The sequence below is a fragment of the Pholcus phalangioides genome, unplaced genomic scaffold (genome assembly GCF_987345545.1).
Source record: "Pholcus phalangioides strain wild (caught in Gottingen) unplaced genomic scaffold, Ppha-v1.0 ptg000001l_1, whole genome shotgun sequence".
Lineage (NCBI taxonomy): Eukaryota > Metazoa > Arthropoda > Arachnida > Araneae > Pholcidae > Pholcus > Pholcus phalangioides.
In genome coordinates this window covers 25,643,663-25,663,907 of record NW_028301594.1, presented here as the reverse complement: position 1 = coordinate 25,663,907, position 20,245 = coordinate 25,643,663, and the positions used below count along the sequence as shown (strand labels likewise).

General features: G+C 34.2%; 1 protein-coding gene across 1 annotated transcript in view; it reads left to right on the top strand.

Moving 5' to 3' along the window:
• Positions 1-20,245, top strand: part of LOC149090187 (ras-related protein Rab-37-like) — a 132,381-nt gene that overhangs the window by 4,248 nt on the left and 107,888 nt on the right. The window contains exon 4 of the mRNA XM_089238306.1: positions 3,421-3,613. Within this exon, the coding sequence (XP_089094432.1) occupies positions 3,421-3,613 (193 nt within the window). The remainder of the gene's footprint in view (positions 1-3,420; positions 3,614-20,245) is intronic.

Here is a 20,245-nt window from a genome sequence, read left to right as displayed (position 1 = left end):
TACATTTGATTGAAATGTAATTTCTTTCTGAAAGCTCAGGAAAGCTTTTCTGGACAATTTTTCATTAAAATAAATAAGCGATCGAATTAGAGATAAGTATAAAAGTGAGAACCATAATCATAAATGGGCAATATATGGATTCTCGATATTGCAATTGAATTTCAATTGATATTGAAAAATCTCTAATTTTTAAATACGATAAATATATTGGGATAAATTGAGAAGCAATCCATCCTTAGATAAGATAACCATAAATATTTTTTGTGGGCATTGTATTATACTTTATCATTGTATTTATAGTTTTTAGTTCTTATAGTTGCACTTTTAATTGGGTTGCTGTATTTTAGAAATATATGACATCCATATTTGTTATGGGCATCTTTCTTCCAGCCACCTAGTTAGGCATTTTGCCTGTTGTGGCCTTTGTATTTGTATTTTTAGTTTGGTAGCTGAAAGGCCATAAAATTATCAATCATTTGGTGCCATCAAAAGTAGTCAAAAAAGTACCGTTATTCCGGAAGAAGTTATGGCATGCGTACAAGACATACCTGCCTCTTGCTCTTAAGTTTAGTTACCGAGAATTTTAATATTTTTTGCTTATTGTGGCCTTGTATTTATATTTGAAAGTGAATTTTCAAGTAAATCAATACTTATTAAAATTCTTTTTTCTAGAATGGTTATGATTATTTAAAATAGAAACACCTTATCCCAAGTTTGCCAAAAATACAAAATAGAATGTGAAAACAAATTTTTTGTAACGAATCCAAAATTATTATTGTACTCTAACGTGTATACAGAACCTCCCCCTGATTTTTTGGGCTTAAAATTTAGGAAAAACATTTTATCAAAAATATTTCTGATTTTAAGGTATTTTATGTAAAAAAGATATTTCTTATTTGCAGATCATGCAAACCATTAAATTCTACATTACTTCCATCTGATACATCACAATCAGGTAGATCAACTGGTTCATTATCATCACCGGAGTCACTCTCATCGTAAATTACAAGGAATTGAGTAATTTGTTAATGTCTATAATACGATCCATGTATAAGAAACCCCTCCCCCTATTTTTCTGGAACCCAATTTTTTGGCAAAAATGGACAGTCCTTATACTCGTTAGAATACGGTATTTCAATTTACCTCCATTTTCTTGCATCCAGATGACAAATGCGAAAGCTGAAATAGTATTCGTTCCAAATGAACTTGTGAACAATTATTGCATTTTTTTAAAGCTGGACCATGAGTACAGTTTTTAAATTGAAAATAATAAAAAGCGATGAAAGTTAAATTCTTGAAAGTTAATTGGGAAAAAAGCACAATGTCTTTAAAAGGAAAGAATATACAGAAATTTACTTTTATATTTGAATTTTGAATGCAAGTGGTGCCAAACATCTCTTTGGGTTCTAAGAAGTAACGCTATATGGTTCGGTATATATTTGAATATACGTGGCAAATACATACTCAAAAAAACCCATTTTGCATTTTTTTTTTTTTTCTTTAAAAACTTTGCTGAGCAAAATTTCGTCTGTTTTTGAATAACATTTTAAGGCAAACTGTCTATTTCACCCTCAATTGGCAATTGTAACTTAATTAAAAAAATCCACTATAATTAATTACATTTCTATGTTGACGTATTGTTTCAATTAAAAATATGCTAACAGCACACTTGTGCATCCGTATTTGTAAAAAAAGGTAAATAAAAAAATTCAATAATATGTTTTTACAGGGAGGTGAACCATAGAAGGTTAGGACTCCAATTTTTCAGTTAGTTTCTTTAAGGTATCCTACTGCGTTCGAGAGCACTTTTCTCTAAAATGGTACTGGAGTGAACTTAAATAACATTTTTTGGAAAAAAGTGTCCCTAAATGATGTAAAAAATAATACATTTTGGAATATTTATTGTATTTGTACTATATATTATTTTTTCAGCCCTCTCGTTGGGCATTTCGCCGGTCGTGGTCTTTCTTTTTGTATATATACCTATACAAGGTCATTTTCTATTAAAAAGTAGTTTTATGCCAGATTTTAAGCAAAATTCGCGTAATATTCGGAACGCGATTGCAAAAACTTCTATGAATTGAGTGTTTTTTTTATTTGCGCAGTAAATTCTGATAGCAGTGGTGGTGCGGGTGAGATGAACCAAAATTTAAAGGATTGTATGCTACGCTCATAAGTTCATTCAAATTTGTTAATGTACGTGTGAATTTTTTGAAATTTCATTCTGCATATCCTCTATAAAACACTGTAATTAGACAAATATATGTGATCGACCTCAGATTTTGGCTCATAACGTCAAAAATATATAGAAAAATATAATATTAAAATTGTAATGAGTAGGTTTTTATGAATCATTTTCCAAACTCAAGTGAAAGGTCAAAAATAGCATTCTTCATAAAACACGTTTCAAGTTTTTATTCATGAACAACATGTGTGTAAAAACGCAGAACTAAATGCGAACGTAGCTTCTAAGCGTCATATAAACAAAACAAGGCTTGTCTTGGAATCATAATCTATATTATCTTCCACGTTTTCTACGTAGTCGGATACTTTATAAATAACTTACCCATAACAAAATTCTATGGAGAAGTAATGCACAAAATTTTTTTTTTAATGATTTTGTTAATAATTTATGAGCACAATCTATCAATAATAATAATTTTATTAACAATTTATTAGAAAATAAAATTTTATTTTTTATTTTCAAAATTTTTTCATCAATCATTGAAATTATATTAAAAATACGTTGTTTGGATGCCGGAACCAATCCTACCCAGACTCACTCTAGACGAGATGGGCACAGGAAAAAACATTCGATGGCATTGAGATGAACTTGAAATTTTAAGAAAAGTTCTGAGAAATGTTTTTAAATAGACAAATATCACTGAAAATAACCTCGTTATAAAATGTAAAATATAAACATTCCGAATTGATACTGTAGTTGAATATATCGCCGACAGATGGCGACACCACCAGCCTCGAGAGCGCACTTCCTATCTCAAAGTTCTAGGAAATCTTTATCTGCTCGGGAAAATGCAACAGTTGGTCTCATCGTGCGAACCAGGAAAAAAGTCTGGTTTTTAAGGCTGTTGCTTGGTGGGATCTTGTTGCTCTCTCTCCGCACGTGTATCTATTAAAGCCGCCTATTGCCCTGTACTTTCCTCCTCCTTCCTTATGAGCAACATGCAAACCGCACACCTGTTGTTATTCCGATAATAAAAACTACTCGACCACACTCTTCAAATCTACCGATTCGTCAAATTAATTCATATATATTTTTTTCGGGTATATACCATCAATTTTTTTGCAGTCGCGTGGATTTTGTGACTTTCTTTACATTTTGTCCGGTGTTTTTTTTTTTGTTTATTTCCAATTGTACTTGATCTTTGAATCCATGTCGACTCATTGTGTACGTCGAAGACTTTCAAGGGATTACAGCGATTCTTCTTCAGATGAATCAGATAAGGAAGGGAAAAAACCTAAACCGTCGCCGCAGAAAGTGAGGAATATAAACTCCGCGGTCGAAAAGGCTCCGAAGACAGCAGCTGGTCGCAACGGATGCTTATTACTGAAGCCGTCGTTGAGCTTGGAGCCATATGATATCGCATTCAAGGTAAGATAAACAGTTATTTATACTTCAAATATTTTTCAAATAATATTTATGAGTGTATTAATTTGTTTCATCGGTATTAGGGACCGGAAGTTTAGGCACTAAACACTGTGAAAATAGGTACTGTAACACACACGGAGCTACTTTGCACCGTTTTTGAGAGTTTATTAGGAAAAACTCAAGTATTACTAAGTATAGCAAATATGTAAAACGATTTTTGAAAATGATGTTGATATATTCTGAGATGATGTGAGAACACGTCAGTTGCCATTAAAACACCATCATAATTATTCTTTTTTAATTTTTATGAATTTTTTAAAATTGGTGCAAAGTAGTGCACAGTTAACACAAACTTATATACTGATTATTCCTTATCAGGGCAATGGTTTGGAGAATTGAAGCACTGCCGACCGATTTAAAATATATTGTGTTACCACTTAGTACTGGGGAAAACTGTCAGGAAATGGTTTTTTTCGTTCTTGAATGGAAAAATAGAAATTCACGAAAGTGCGACTCATTTATCATGTAAAAAAAAGCAACTAATATGAATGAAATTTGGTATTATTTTATCAAAAAACAAGAGACACAAGCAATATTCATTTTGAACGTAATGGGATTGATACTGAGCTGAACTAAGCCCGAAATGAAGTAAAAAACTATTTTGGGGTTGCTTTACACAGCTTTTGGGTACAAAGTAATAGTAGTTTTGCTCAGAACATTACTATCAAATTACTAGTATATAATGATAAATAATTATCATTCTATTTTTAAATTAGAACCCTCACAACCTCGATGTGATTTTGAAAGTATGTTGATCACTATCTGAAAACTACGTATAGTAGAGGTGAAAAGTATTTGTTCCTTCTATGCCTGACAACACCAAGTTTGGTCAAATGTCTATCTTTCAGGCAATTACGCCTATTTGCGTTTAAATGGGGGATAGGAGGTAGTGGGGCAAATGCTAAGAATTGAAATTTTTGAAAAAAAGAGTACTTCTTTTTATAATTCTCGATGTGCATAACATATTAAAACCTTACAATAATATCACCACTGAAATTCATGGATAAATATGAAATAGGCATTTACGGCAAGAAAAATTTAAAAAAAGCATTTTTACAAAAGAAAAAAAAAGTTTTTTTCGTTTTTCATTTCATTTTTACAAAAAATCGGCAAAAATAAAAAGAAAAGAAAGGTCTTCATGGCATTTTGCCTAAGCTTCCGGGCTCTAATCATTAATAAATTATATCTTTGAATGATTCTCAGACGAAATGCATTTTGTAGATCTCGATTACATTATTATGCGTTTTTCACAACGAATTCTGATTTAAAAGGAAGGTTCAATACCCCTGATAACAGAAAAGAAGTATCTCAAATAACAAATGAATATGTCATTTTTTTTATTACACATATGTAAATTGTTTGTCTACAAAGACGTTTATCTGACCGCAACTTTTCCATTCCAAGTTGGGAAAAAAAAGTCACACGTCCCTGCTGTTGCCACAGCTGCAATTGTATATCATTATTCACAACAGAATCAGATACCGGATAAATATCCTTTTAGGAGGAGGAACTCGTAATAGCCATCAAAAGCTAAATGTAGGGAATGACTCTACATGCTGTTTTGAATGTTCAGATAAATTGCTATGTGAGAAGAACATTGAATCCTCACTTGAGATCGAGACCACTTTTTTATGCAATATCTCGCAATTTTGATTGCAGATAACGCGAAGATGTTAATCGCTTATATAAATATACATAATCTGTTTCATTTGTATGCAAAATATTTTTAGGTATCTACATCATCGCACAATTTATTTACGTACACTATTTGTTAGGACTTTCTCTCTACCTACGTACAGAGTTAGCGAGAAATAAGTTATCCACTTCAGAGAGCTCTGGAGTGTGCTGCTCTATTGCTGTCCAAATGAGACAAAATTTGTATTACAGATAATTCAAATGATGCGCTTGTCATTTATCACATAAAGGAAAAGTAGCGCAAAAGTCCGTCAATAGGCGGCGCTGAAGCACCTACATAAATATTGAATACATATAAATATTTAATATGTAGCACTAAAACTGCTCATCGTGTCCCCCTTTCATTTTGAACAACGTGCTTTTATCGCACGGGACAGCATTTGGCCCCCATATTTCGGCAGACTCACTACGTTCAGCTGGGGAAAATATAGTTTTGCGATTAGAGCACATTGTTTGTCTTTCTTTGGTTTGAACCATAGACTAAAGATATAATAGACCGCTCACGCTATTCATAAAACTTGTCGAACGTGAAGAAAAGATGAGCTGTATTGTCGGGGAAAAAACAGGTTCTGCGCTATTACATTTGGCTCGTTTTCGCAGAACATAGTGATTTCGTGTTATTGCTAGGATGTTGTTGTAACGAAATTTGACTCGATCGAGTTGATGAAAACTTTCCTTCATTTGTTCAATGAATTTCATTCATTCTTTTGTAAAATATTTAGGGAATGAGGGATTCGAAAAAAAAAATCAATTCCATATAATATAAACAAATATTGAAAAACGAAAATTTTTTTATTTTCCAAAAGGGATAATTCCTAATAATTTAAGACTTTTGAGTTTTTAAATCTTATAACCTACCTCTTATATATACAGCCTATTTCATTTATATTTTTAAATATTCTCTTCTCATTCACTTTGTCACTTTTAATTTCGAAAATTTATTTTAACTAGGGGTTATTAAAACATAAAAATTACCTTCCAAGGACATTAAAATTACTCTAATCATACATTTATTTTGAGTATATAATTATAATGCATCATATTATGTTATGTAATGTAACACATTCACACTCATACCATATTCAGTCATTAAATATTTAAACAATAAGTAAAAGTCATTCTTGAAAAACCTTTTATAACCTTATCTCACAAAAATGTAAACATTTACATAATATTTCAGGAATAAAATGAATTTTTCAAGAAAATTGCAATACCTCATCGTTAGTACTTTTCTAAATTATAAGAAATGAAATTTCGTGTAGCGTATATATGTAATAATTTAGAGTACGTAAATGTATGTTACATGAGATATATGTGTAACCTATTCGCTCCAGAAGTATTCATATGTGAATCTTCATTTTTTTTAGGCATTAAGTAGTTTTTAGAAGAATTCTTTCTTCAAGTTAACATCTGAGGTACAAATAGTGACTTCAGATCTTAACTCAGATGGTCCTAATAAAGATATTGACTGAAAATTAATTAATCAATTAATTAATTGATTTTTGTTGTTTGAGGGCAATTTCACATACAGCAAACACAAATTAATCAATAAAAAAATTTATTTTCTGTAATAGTTTTATCTCAGGCGTGAAGAGAGGTAAAAATACTATTTTTAGAGGTAGTTATACATTTTTATGCAAAACTGCCATTGTCTAGAGGGTGCGTTTTCATTACATTCTATTTAAATAAAATATTTGCCATAAATTCCTCATTCTGAAAAGCATATTTTCTTCAAGTTGAGCGAAACTCGAATAAACTCACTAGCTCGCCAAATCTTGCGGAGACGTATATTTCAGTTAAAAGTTAATAAAACTCATTACTTCAATCATTTATTGCCAAAAGTTATATTAAAACATTTAATAATGGCTCGTGACATTTGAATTTTACCAAAACTTGGAACTTTAATTGAGTTAAATCCAAAATGGAATCGTTAAAAACTGAGACTACGTCAGAAATCCATTGAATCGTCAATTTAATATTCCAATTTTTAATTTATAAGAAGGGGAATAAGCAAAAAAGTATTCCCTTGTGAAAGGATACTGGTTCCCCTTTCCTAAACCGTTCAGAACATCCGAAAGCTGCGCAAGTGTTGGCCATTCTAATCAAAAATAAGACAGCGCGTGTTGATCGTCATACGAATAGCCATAAGGAAAGCATTGAAAGCGAGATTCCCTGACCAGCCTTTTGACCGGAGTCACGTGACTCCGGATCTTTGCTTCACATTGTAACCCCTCGCGCGCTCTCTATATTATTCTTACTCAGTGGTTTGAACGCTCATCTCGTCTGATTTTTCATTAATTTTTGTTTAATGTGTGTTCGTCTCTTCAATATAGACAATTTTCTACGTTACTGTGCATTCTGTAATAATAAGATCGGCTCAATTTTGATACCGACTTCTCCCGAAAACTACTTTACATAAAGTCATATTTCTAAATACTGTACATTCAAAAATACTTTCTTTAAAACCAAGCATAACTCCGGCCTATCGCCACAAACAATTTACTACCGAATGACTTGTGCTGGAAGTGTGCATGCGTTTGTGTGCGTAATAGTTTGAGCGCTTATCTAGTTTTGTGCGTGAATTTGTAGTGCTGCCATCTATTTTTTAAAGAATAAATGAATTGTAATGATTGAATACTAGTACAGTTGTAGGCTTGTTGCTTTTTGTGGCGAGACTTTTTTTACGGAGGGATTGGCTCGTATTCACGCCTTTTTTGATTTTCAAAAATACTGTACACAAAACACATTTTCTCAAGAAGTGCTAAAATATACCAGGGTACTCTTACCAAGACGCCCTCGTGAAACCAGTAGTGCAACACATGGATTTATAACCGAATTGTAAATGAATTCTTACAACCTGTATCAGGAGCCCCAGCGACAAAAGTCTGGGTCGCGCGTAACTCCTCTTCCTAAAGCAAAAAACAAATTTTCTGTCTGAACAACTCCAATATATATATAGTGGAAACGTGTTTTAAAGTTCCGTTGTAACAAGAAAATATATATTAAAGAAAACATCATTTACCTTGAAGGTAAGAAGCCTACAGCCTTTAAAAACTTTTCTAAAAATAAATTGTTTTTTTTTTGGAGGGAAAATAATATCGTAACATTGATATTCCTCGGAGTATCAAAGATATTGCCTCTTGGTATATGTAAATAAACGAAAACACCAAGATTTCAGTGGCGTGTGATGTATCGTTTTATTGCACACATTTCTGAATACACCCAATAGAACAACGAACCAACTCAACTCTCTTACAATATCGCTCACAGCAAATAACAGCCTCCTAGAATAAACGTGAAAGAAAACTCACTCTATGGATTTAGCTATAAGGCTAGTCTGAGTGTATTTGCTTGTACGCTTGGTTATATTAAATGCGATTCCGAGTCCAAGTCATAAATGTCAGCGGCGGAAAGATATCAGGGAATTGAGATTATACGACACACACACAGATAAAAACGGGGCCGAAAATAATCTTGTTCGGCAGTGGAAAGAAAATAGTGCCGCGGAAGTGAAGCAAAATACTGAATGTGATGAGCATGTCGTGGAAGTTGTAAAAGAGGGAAGAGAGGAAAACTCTATAGAGACGACTCTACTATTTCTTTCCTTTGCGTCGAAGAAGCTTCTATCCACGGAATGTCCTCGTTAAGGGTTCGCAATCGTGAGGCCAATTCCGAAAGAAAATCACCACCACCAACACGTTGACGCCAAACTTCGGAATTGAACATCAAAGTGTCGTTCGTGGTGACATCGACGAGTTTTGTTTTTTTTTCGATCTAGTGCTTCCGGTAGAGCAGTGGTTCCGAACCTTTTCCTTAAATATACCCCCACCAAAGCATGTCATGAAATCGAAATGCCCCCTCCCCATTTGAAAGACACGCAGAGAGAGAGGGGGATATGAGGTCCCCATGCAGCCGCCCCCTCCCAAGTTGATCACAAGTCAACAAAAAATTGTAAAAAAAAAAAAGAAAACATTCGTAAAAAGTTCTTTAAATGCTGTTTCAATCGATTTTTGTGAATTTAAAATGTCTTTTTGTGTGCGTGGAGGTCGAAATTAAAAATTCATTAAATCCGGATCGATAATCCGGCACATATCAGACCCGGGTGCGACAAATTACTGGAAGTCCACTTAAAAAGCACATTTAAATATTATAAAATTTTGCGCACAGACATTCAGTGACATGTTTTCTTCTTCTATGCTCGAAGAAAACCTGCTTAAAAAACGCCGGATTTTATTAGTTTTTAAATTATTTTTCATTAGAAATGAATCTCATGAATTTTTATATTATTTTTCTTCAGTTAGGAATTTTCCTTAATTCTTAAATGATTTTTTTCTTCAAAATATAAATTTCCATCAACTCTCAGAAATTATTATTTTCATTAGACATGAATTTTCATCAATGACAATTGTTTTTTTATATTGCATATAAAAATAATAATTCTGATTTTTTCATTAGTTATGAATTATTATGAATTCTGAGAAATCGTTTCTTTCTATAATTAAGGAATTTTCTTTCATTTCTCTCATTGATTCTAAAATGATTTCTTTTAAAAAAAAATGTTGAAAATTATTTCTTCTTTGTGTGAGGTTTTTCTCCCCTCCAATCATTTCTATAAATTCTATAGCTACATAAGCTTTTTCGTCGACGAGCCACTGCAGAAAGCTTTGAGGGCCACATGTGGCACGCGGTCCAGCTTTGAAGACCCCTGGTCTAAAACTTCCGAAGAACACGGCATCCTTGAAAGAGAAAAATCAAAGAACGGAATGATAGTTAAAGTAAGGATGGAAAAAAATAATCATAAAAATTAATTATTCGAACCGATAACAAAAAAGAAGCAAATGAAGTTTCAAAACGCGTAATAGAAAACTGAAATGCGTAAACGTATAAAAAACTTAATGTGAAAAGTACCGCAATAAAACATTCTCTGTCAATAAATAGCCCATTCTCGAATTCTCAAATTGCTTCCATTAAAAATTAAATCGCCCCCCCCCCCTCTAGAAATCAAATTGCCTCCCCATGAGCCGTAAGCCCCACGTTGGGAAAATCAAGACGGTGGAAAGAGGTTCGATTCCTGCTCCTGAAATAACATCATTTGCATGGGGTTCGATTTCGAGGACACTGGTCCGCAGCTGGTCTAATGAACAGTAGTCATTGGCTTTTTTTCTCGGTTTCAGAATTTTCGTGTTTAGTATCGGCTATGGGAGATCATTATCCCGAAAACGATAGTTTATTACTTAGTATCGATTTTGCCTCTACGGTGTTTAATGAATAATGAGCTTCGAAAATGGATTCTTCACATTTCACCATTCGTACCATCAGTTATTATCTTACATAATATTGATTTTTTTTTTCGAATATTGGAGAAAAATAAAATAAATAATAATATTTATTTTTTTGAGATTTAAAAGAGTAATATTAAATATTTAATTTTGTTAACCTTCTATTGTGCGGTGCGTATTTGAATGTATTTACACATTGTAACAAAAACCCCATTATTTCAATTCGTTTTCTCGATTTTTTTTCAGTGTTTTAGAAACTACATTTTTTAGTGACATTTCAGTACATAATACGGCTATTCAAGTAGAATGCATTTTTTTTATCTACAAAGGGTTGATTCATTTTCGGTGCCATTTTTTGAGCTGCTGAAATTTTACGTGTTCAGAGATTTATAAAATCGAACCAAATTAAGGAATTGGAAATAAAACTCAAGATAAATTAACTTTGCTTAGCAAGATTTTATCTGTTCATAGATGACATTAAAATCAACGCAAACTGGATATTTCAAACTCAGTTGATCATTTTAGCTGATTAAAAAATCCCCTTTAATTAATTAAATTTGCTATGTTGATGTGTTGTTTCAATTGAAAATATGCTAACAACACCAATTTACATCCCTTTTTTTCTAAAAAGTTTTTTTTTAATACGTTTGGGGAAGGCAGGGGGGGGGGGTGAACCATATAGAGGGTTAAGATTTGGTGTTTCATAAACTCTATTTGTATTATACGTCCTTGTTATATATTATATTCCGACGAATATTCTGAATGTTTCTGATGTACTGGGTGCTCAAAATGAATTAAGAAATAACAAATGATGATAAAAGATTGTGGTTTGCACAAATAGGATTAGAGATGCACAGAGGGAACGTGGTAGCCCAGGTTAATAAGATACTCGCCTATAGTACCAAAGGATGTTAAGAGGTATCGTGAGTTTGATACCCTATTCGTCCTTGTCAGAAATTTTACTGACTCGAGGGCACAACGGCAAGCGACACGACCACAGAAAAGATTGCGGGGAGTCTTCCATCGAAGGAGTTAGAGCACCAACCTCTCGGTGAAGATTAAAAAAAAAAGACAAAATGTTGGACGCTGCCGTTCGAAATCTGCAATACATTGTGGGCTCCGGTCTAATTAGCCTGTGCAGAAAATGATCGTTGCGAAACATTGAACAAAAATTATCAACGCATAGTGGTCATTCAAGTATTCAGTCAGCATCGGGGGGGGGGGGGGGAAGGGGTTTCAGATTTTCGGACTTTTGATGACAAGGGGGGGGGGTTTGAAGGTTGCTTACGTCATCAACCACCCCTTTTTGAAAATATGAAATATTCTAATAAGCTGCTGACGGGGGGGGGGTTAAAAATAGCTGAAAATCTGCTTACGTAATACTTGAATGGCCCCCATAGAGGTAGATCGGATTTTTTTTTTTCCAATAAGACCAAAACATTTTTCTTTGTTTGAAAAGTAAACGATAGCAATATTTGAATCAAATTTATGCAAATCAGACTGTCATTACATTGGATGGATTCACGTAGATCGCGGCCGCATTTGGCCCGCGAGTCATTGGTTGAGCATCTATGGTCTCGTGCCTATAACTTGAATTTCGATTAGCCATGTTGAACAACCCCCGTATAAATATATTCGACATACACTGAAGAGATTTAAAAAAAATCACTCTTTCCAGTCTATTTTATGTATAATTCTTAAGAAAAAGGGAGGGGGAGAGAAAAAAATGCTTTACAAGAATTTCCGTTGTCGTTATAGCGAATTTGCTCTGTGTGTGATTTTTATTCATAAATAACTCGCTATAAGTGAATATTTCTTGTATCTTTAATATTAGCTCTTTGACAATCACTTGCAAATTACTCGTAATAGCGAGATTCTCGTTATAAGCCGTACTCGTTATAACGGACTTTTACGGTATTTGAAATTCTGAACCCTCTTCATTAATGTTCTCACACATGGCTTACACAGAAACTTCCACCCTTCCACTCAACCAGAATTTCCGTTGTTCTCCACTGAATCCTCTAATCTTATGGCCACAGTACGAGGGCGGTTCAAAAAGTTTTTAGATTCGCACAGAAAAAATCAACTTACAACAAAAATTTCAGTTTTCTTTTTCAAAATAACTTCCCCCTGCAGCAATACATTTGTCCATTCTTTGAAACCAAGTTTTAAAAGCAGCTGACCACACTTCTTTGTCAAGGCTCGCCAGTTTCATTTTGTATACCTCTATAGCTTCATCCGCACTTGAAAATCTTTTTCCCCTCATCTCATTTTTCACAGTTCCGAAGAGGAAAAAGTCACACGGGGCAAGATCAGGAGAGTAAGGTGGGTGAGGCAAAATTTCTATCTTCTCTTTCTTGATGAAATCCTTTGTTCTGCGAGCAGTGTGCGCTGATGCATTGTCATGATGAAGAATCAGCCCACGAGTGCCCCGTTTTGGGCGCTTCTCGCGCATCTTTTCCAACACCTCAGGAAGGCAAACATTGACATACCAATCTGCAGTGATAGTTTTTCTATCTTCAAGTGGGACTGTGACAATATGGCCAGAATAAGCAAAGAAAGTTGCCACCATTTTCTTGCTAATGCTTCTTCCACGTCGAACTTTAGTGGGTGGCGTTTCATCTGGGAACACCCAAACTGCAGACTGTCGCTTTGTTTCTGGATCGTACTGATAAATCCATGTTTCATCTCCTGTCACAACATCCCAAATGCTCTTGGCAGTGCCATCTTTGAATTTTTTCTTCATGAAATGACACCAATCAACGCGTGCTGTCTTTTGATCTTCTGTGAGGGAATGGGGAATCCATCTAGAGCAGCGCTTACTGAGGAAAAGTTGATTATGGAGGATGGAATTGACACTCCCGGAACTAATGTTCAACATATTTGAAATAGTTTTGTGCGTTATTCGTGGATCCTCTCTCACAAGCGTTTCGATTTCCCAGACATTCAAATCAGTGATCGAAGTGCTGGGTCTACCAACACGAGAGTCGTCTTGAAAGGTCGTTTTACCCCTCTTAAACTCTCTGTACCAGTTAAAAACTGTACCACGTGACGGTGCACACTCAGGAAAAGTCGACTGCAAACTTTGGTAGCATTCGTCCGCCGTCAAACCTTTTGAAAAATCATAAAAGATCATCGCGCGAAATGCTTGTCTATCGAGCTCCATTGTTAATGGGAAAATGGCTAAGTCGCTCTTTCTTTTTTATCATAAAGGAAAAATATCAGGCTAATCTATTTAGTGCTGCCGCCTGGGGGTCTTTTAAAAAAGTAAAAACTATCATCTGACGTGAAAATAATGGTATTTAAAAAATATTTTCAATATGAATCTAAAAACTTTTTGAACCACCTACGTACACGGAACATCGTTGCTGGGGCGTACATATGTCCCGTCTTTTAGACAGAGATGCGAATGCAATACACTATAGTATGCAGGGTACACACGGAATCCCATTTTCGTCTCCCCGTTCAGAGCATACTAATAATAACGATCCCTTCCGTCCTTTTGCCTGAGGTAGTACATATAGTCATCCAAGTAGAACTCTTTGATATATCGGAAGCAAATATTTGTATATTTTGTGGGGAGAGGGGCCCCTGTGTGAATACGGCATCAGCTGGTATTCTTAGCTGGCGTGTAAGCGCGTGTAAATGGTATACAGTTTCATATCCTACTCTGATCTCACGCGCATCTCTTGAAATCTGAAGAGCCTTCGTGTGTTTGGTAGCAGTGACGTGGGAGGTTTACATAATGTCTGGGTCTCCTCTATTCTCCCCCTGCTCGTGATTTGAGAGCAGCCTTCGAGCTTGTTAGCTGTATGCTTTAGACATCCGTGCAAAGGGAATTAACTCGGAATGGATGAGGAGCTTTTCCAGTCGATATATATATATATATATGCAGAGGTTGCTCTCGGTTTTGCACGAGCAGTGAATGACCACTGCTGGTGGCCTTTCTTTTCAGTCAATAAAAGAGTATCTCACGATGATTCCATGGAGTTTCAGATGAGGAAATACACTCTGAAAGTTTCAAAATCCGGAAATAGTTGCTGTTTTGATTGACCCTTTTTTTTAAGTTTCATTTTCTCGAGACATAAAGGTAGGGCGAAAAGTGAAAATTAGTAAAAAAAAGAGAGTACTCTTTGAAAATTCATGAAAAATCCACCCAATGTACAAAAAAAAAACCACAACACGCGAGGTCTCTGCACTTAAATACTTATCATAGCGTAGTTTTGTTTAATTAAAAAGTAGTTTGTGATTTAACTCGCAGATGGCACTGTATCAGAAATAACTCGACGTAACATTATAAATACGACACAGATAGTGTGTAATTAATGTTTGTTTCCGATTTGCGTTGCGTAAAGCTACACATTTCAAAGTGAGCATCCTTTGTAGCTCACACTATGTCTAAACGATATATATTTCAACCCACGTATTTGCTAGCAACGGTCTCAGTCACTCTATTATGATTCTTGTCTAAAAGAAACCTTTAAACTTTTGAACACATGAAAAATTAATTTCATGAAATCTGTGCCCACAGAGAAATAAGGAATCACGATTAAGATATATTAAGATCATAAAGGAAAGAGCCGTATGGGATAAATTTGAGGATGGGCAGGTACACGATGTAAAAAAAGGCGGAAGTCATTATACACCATACAGAGTCATTGTTCCGTCCTCGCCTTTATGCTAATTACCCAGACGCTAATGCTGAAAAGCTAATTTAGAAACGTGCGGAGCGGCTAATGAAAGGCTTTCAGCTCAACCCGAATGTATGTGTGAGTGTGCAGCCTCATTTCAAATGCGATCTATTCTCCTGCGCTTTTTAAAATCTCTCTACATACAGTCTAAGCTAGATTTTACGAACTTCCAATTTACGAACACGTTCTTTTTTTTTACGAACTGGTCTCCTGTCCTGAACAGCATGCGAAAGAGCTAATGTTAAAATCCACCCCTATTTTACGAACTCAGTTTTCTTCTATTTTTTCTCTTCTGTTATTTTATTCTTTCAGCTGCCTCTGAGTTCGTTGTAACCAAAAGTAAACTTCACTTTCATTCGGACATTCTATGTGTCTTAAGAGAAAACAGAGAAAGTGGGGGCGAGGTAAAGAGTTCACAAATTTGTCATAACCAATGTGAAAATCCACATTCGATAGCTCGCGGGATTAGCCATGAAGTGAAGATGCTTTCACAATGTAATTCATCATTTGTGCAATATGACTGGATAAACAGGTGATTTGAGAAATAATTATGATACATTCTGTTCGTTTACTTTACTCTCCGCAATTTCAACAAAACGGGAAAGACTGTGCTTGATAGTAAATGAAGAAAAAAAGGAAAAGAAGTACATTAATGTGCGAACTTTTTTAGGGTGGATTCACATCTACAGGTACTCACCGTGTCTTGTCAAGCCACGACCTCCTATATAACAGTTATATAGGAGGTCGTGTCGGACACGGCAAACATGCTTTAACATAACAATGTCTGTCTGCGCCTGTGCAGCCACGATACGATAGATATGAATGCGTTCATGGGTTTTACTATAAAGAACACTTGTCGTGTCTGAAGATGTGAATCCACCCTTACTATAAGACAGAAATGTTCAAAACGTACTGAATTCCAAAAAGTATATTGAATACCATAAACAAAGATCAGAAAGAGTTATTTTCTGCGTCAAGTGGATCCAGCGGCGTTCCACCATCCCGAAAATATTTCAGAAAAGCGAGATTAAAGCATTAATGTTAATGTATCATACGGGGTTTTTCACTAATACAGTTGTGTCAGAGGGGGAATAAAAATTCTACCTTTGACTCTAAAATTAAAATAAAACGCTTGAAAAAATCAGCAAAAGGAAGAAAATTCATCTGTTATATTTCCGTATTAAATAATTATTGTGGAATACATAAATTACATTTTTTATACCGTCCCCAACCGGAAAACAAATATCAACTATTAAAATTGTGTGGTGTCTTTAATTCACTGAATTAAAATTCTATTAAGTATTCTAAATTTTTCCTCACTTATTTCACCTTTATTTCTTCGCATTTGTATTTTTTTTATTGGTCTATATGGCCTCCTTAACAACCGGTAATGGCCCTTTCCTTTTTAATTTTCACCTGCGTCCTCCTAAAATAATCCAGGGCCACAAGGAGACTGCAGCGGCTCCAGGTCGAGAATCCCTGCTCTTGAATGGAACGTGGACAATACATATGTATTAAAATTGCTTCAACTGCTCTGAAAAAAAAAAAAAAAAGATGGCACGGACATTATTTCAAAGTTTCCTTATTACTAAGAAGCTGATTCTAGAGTTCTCTTCAGAACAAGAGTTCTTGGACAGTGGTCCACGGACTTCTTGAGATCACCTTGGAAAGTATTCGTGGGGAGGGGGGGAAGGTCCATGAGCTTGGACGAACAAACTAGTAAGTTAGTACTTATTCTGTGAAGGGGTAAGTGGTTTTCATTTTAATGACACCAGTTGTCCGTTGTTTTCATCTCATTGTACTAGAGGTAGGGGGAACACAAAAAATTTAGAAATTTTGCTCTAGAATATGGATATTTTGCTCAAAAAATTCCTGGAACTCGCGCACTTCATCAGGGTTATCCTGGAACTCGCGCACTTCATCAGGGTTATCCTGGAACTCATGTACCTCACCGGAATTTCCTGGAACCTGAGCATCATATCAGAGATTTTCTAGAAATTAGGCATCATATCAAGTATTTACTTCAGCATCATATCAAGTATTTACTTCAGCATCATATCAAGTATTTACTTCAGCATCATATCAAGTATTTACTTCAGCATCATATCAAGTATTTACTTCAGCATCATATCAAGTATTTACTTCAGCATCATATCAAGTATTTACTTCAGCATCATATCAAGTATTTACTTCAGCATCATATCAAGTATTTACTTCAGCATCATATCAACAATTTAAGCATCATATCAGCAATTTAAGCATCATATCAACAATTTAAGCATCATATCAACAATTTAAGCATCATATCAACAATTTAAGCATCATATCAGCAATTTAAGCATCATATCAACAATTTAAGCATCATATCAACAATTTAAGCATCATATCAACAATTTAAGCATCATATCAACAATTTAAGCATCATATCAAGGAATTTCGTAGAATCCTAATATATCAAGATTTTTCTGGAACTTGGGTACCATATTAGGAATTTTATGTAATTCAGACATTATATCATGAATTTTATGTAATTCAGACATTATATCATGAATTTTATGGAATTCAGGCATTATATCAGGAATTTTATGAAATTCAGGCATCACACCAGAGATTTCCTGGAACATAGTCATTATATCAGCGATTTTCTGGAACATAGTCATTAAATCAGGGGTTTTCTGGAACATAGTCATTATGAATCAGGGGTTTCCTGGAACATAGTAATTATATCAGGGGTTTCCTGGAACATAGTCATTATATCAGGGATTTCCTGTATCCCTGGAATCATATCAAGGATCTCGTAAGGGCGAACGAATTAAAGAACGCCGATACTGTTTATAAAATCAGGATTGACCGATACATTCTACTTTGATTTCTTTCTACATGTTTTCAAGTTATAAAAAGCCACGGCAGAGATTACATAACTAAACCATTACGAAATTTAAGTTTGGCGATAATTCATTTCCGATATGACATGTTTTATCTCTCCCAAAAAAGCACGATAATAGTAGAAATTCTCCATCTGTCGCTTGTCACTCCGAGTTATTACAGCATACGTGCATATATGAACGTGATGTCAATCAATATTGTAGTGGTGCCGTCGGAGAGAGAGATTTGCAAAAGTCGTTAAGATTAAACTGCAAACGGTCGTATTTGATTCTGCAGAATTAATTCATTTCGAAGTTATTCGATGAATTTCCACGAAACTGGATGACGTGAAAATTGGAGAGAGAGAGAGATTCGAAATTCTCCAAGTATTAAAATATCAATTGGCTTCGTCATGAAGATTCTGAAGACCCCTTCTCTGAAATTTGCTTCGAAATGAGCACTGGTTGGGCGTGGTTGGGCATTGAGAAGTCTTGACATCACAGACACATACTGAGAAAGAGAGAGAAACTTTTCTACAAGAGAATGTAATTACTGACTGAAATAAATTGGAATTTCTGGTGGCTCTTCATCTATGAAGAGTCTAGATATTCTAGTTTAATGAGCTCCCGATCATATAAAATGGCAAAAGCGTCTTCCAGAGTCCATTGTTAAGATACATTCTCTTTTCCTTCAAATACACGATACGAAATGTCAAGAATTTTATTCGTAAAATTTTCATGATTATAATTCTATTTCCAAATACAGTGAAACTCGATTGCAACGGCCTCGGTTGTAACGATATCTCTGATATAGCGTCAATAAAATAATTGGTAGTCCAAGCTGGTTTCCATAGAGAATGATGTTGAAAACCTTGCTTATATATAATGCAGAGCCACCCTTATCAGACGCGGGGCCTGAAGCAAAAATAATTTCGGGTCTCCTTAGCCCAGATTTGATATGTTTTGTAAGGGGGAGAGGAACCGTCATCATCACAAATATATAAGAATGCTGAAAGATATCTACCCACCAATGAAAATTCAGACTTAATCAAAGAAAAAAAAATCCCAGAATCGATAAAAATTCAGAATTAATGAGAAAATAATTCCATAATTGATAGAAATTTAGAATTAACGTGAAAAAAATCCCAGAATTAAAATGAGAGAAAAAGTCTCGGAATATATGAAAACTCAGAATATATGAAAATTGAGAATTAATGACAGAAAAATAATCTCAGAATATATGAAAATTCAAAATTAATGAGAAAAATAATTCAAGAATTGATGAAAATTCAGAATTAATCAAAAGTCCGAGAATTAATTTGAGAAAAAAATCTCAGACTTAATGAGAGAAATAATCCCAGAATTGATGAGAGAAAAAAAATCCACAGAATTAAAATGAAGAGGAAAGTCCCAGAATTTATGAAAGTTCAGAACTAATGAGAGAAATAATTCCAGAATTGGTGAAACAAATAATCTCAGAATTGATGAAACAAATAATTTCAGAATTGATGAAACAAATAATTTCAGAATTGATGAAACAAATAATTTCAGAATTGATGAAACAAATAATTTCAGAATTGATGAAACAAATAATTCCAGAATTGATGAAACAAATAATTTCAGAATTGATGAAACAAATAATTTCAGAATTGATGAAACAAATAATTCCAGAATTGATGAAACAAATAATTTCAGAATTGATGAAACAAATAATTTCAGAATTGATGAAACAAATAATTTCAGAATTGATGAAACAAATAATTTCAGAATTGATGAAACAAATAATCTCAGAATTGATGAAACAAATAATTTCAGAATTGATGAAACAAATAATTTCAGAATTGATGAAACAAATAATTTCAGAATTGATGAAACAAATAATCTCAGAATTGATGAAACAAATAATTTCAGAATTGATGAAACAAATAATTTCAGAATTGATGAAACAAATAATTTCAGAATTGATGAAACAAATAATTCCAGAATTGATGAAACAAATAATTTCAGAATTGATGAAACAAATAATTTCAGAATTGATGAAACAAA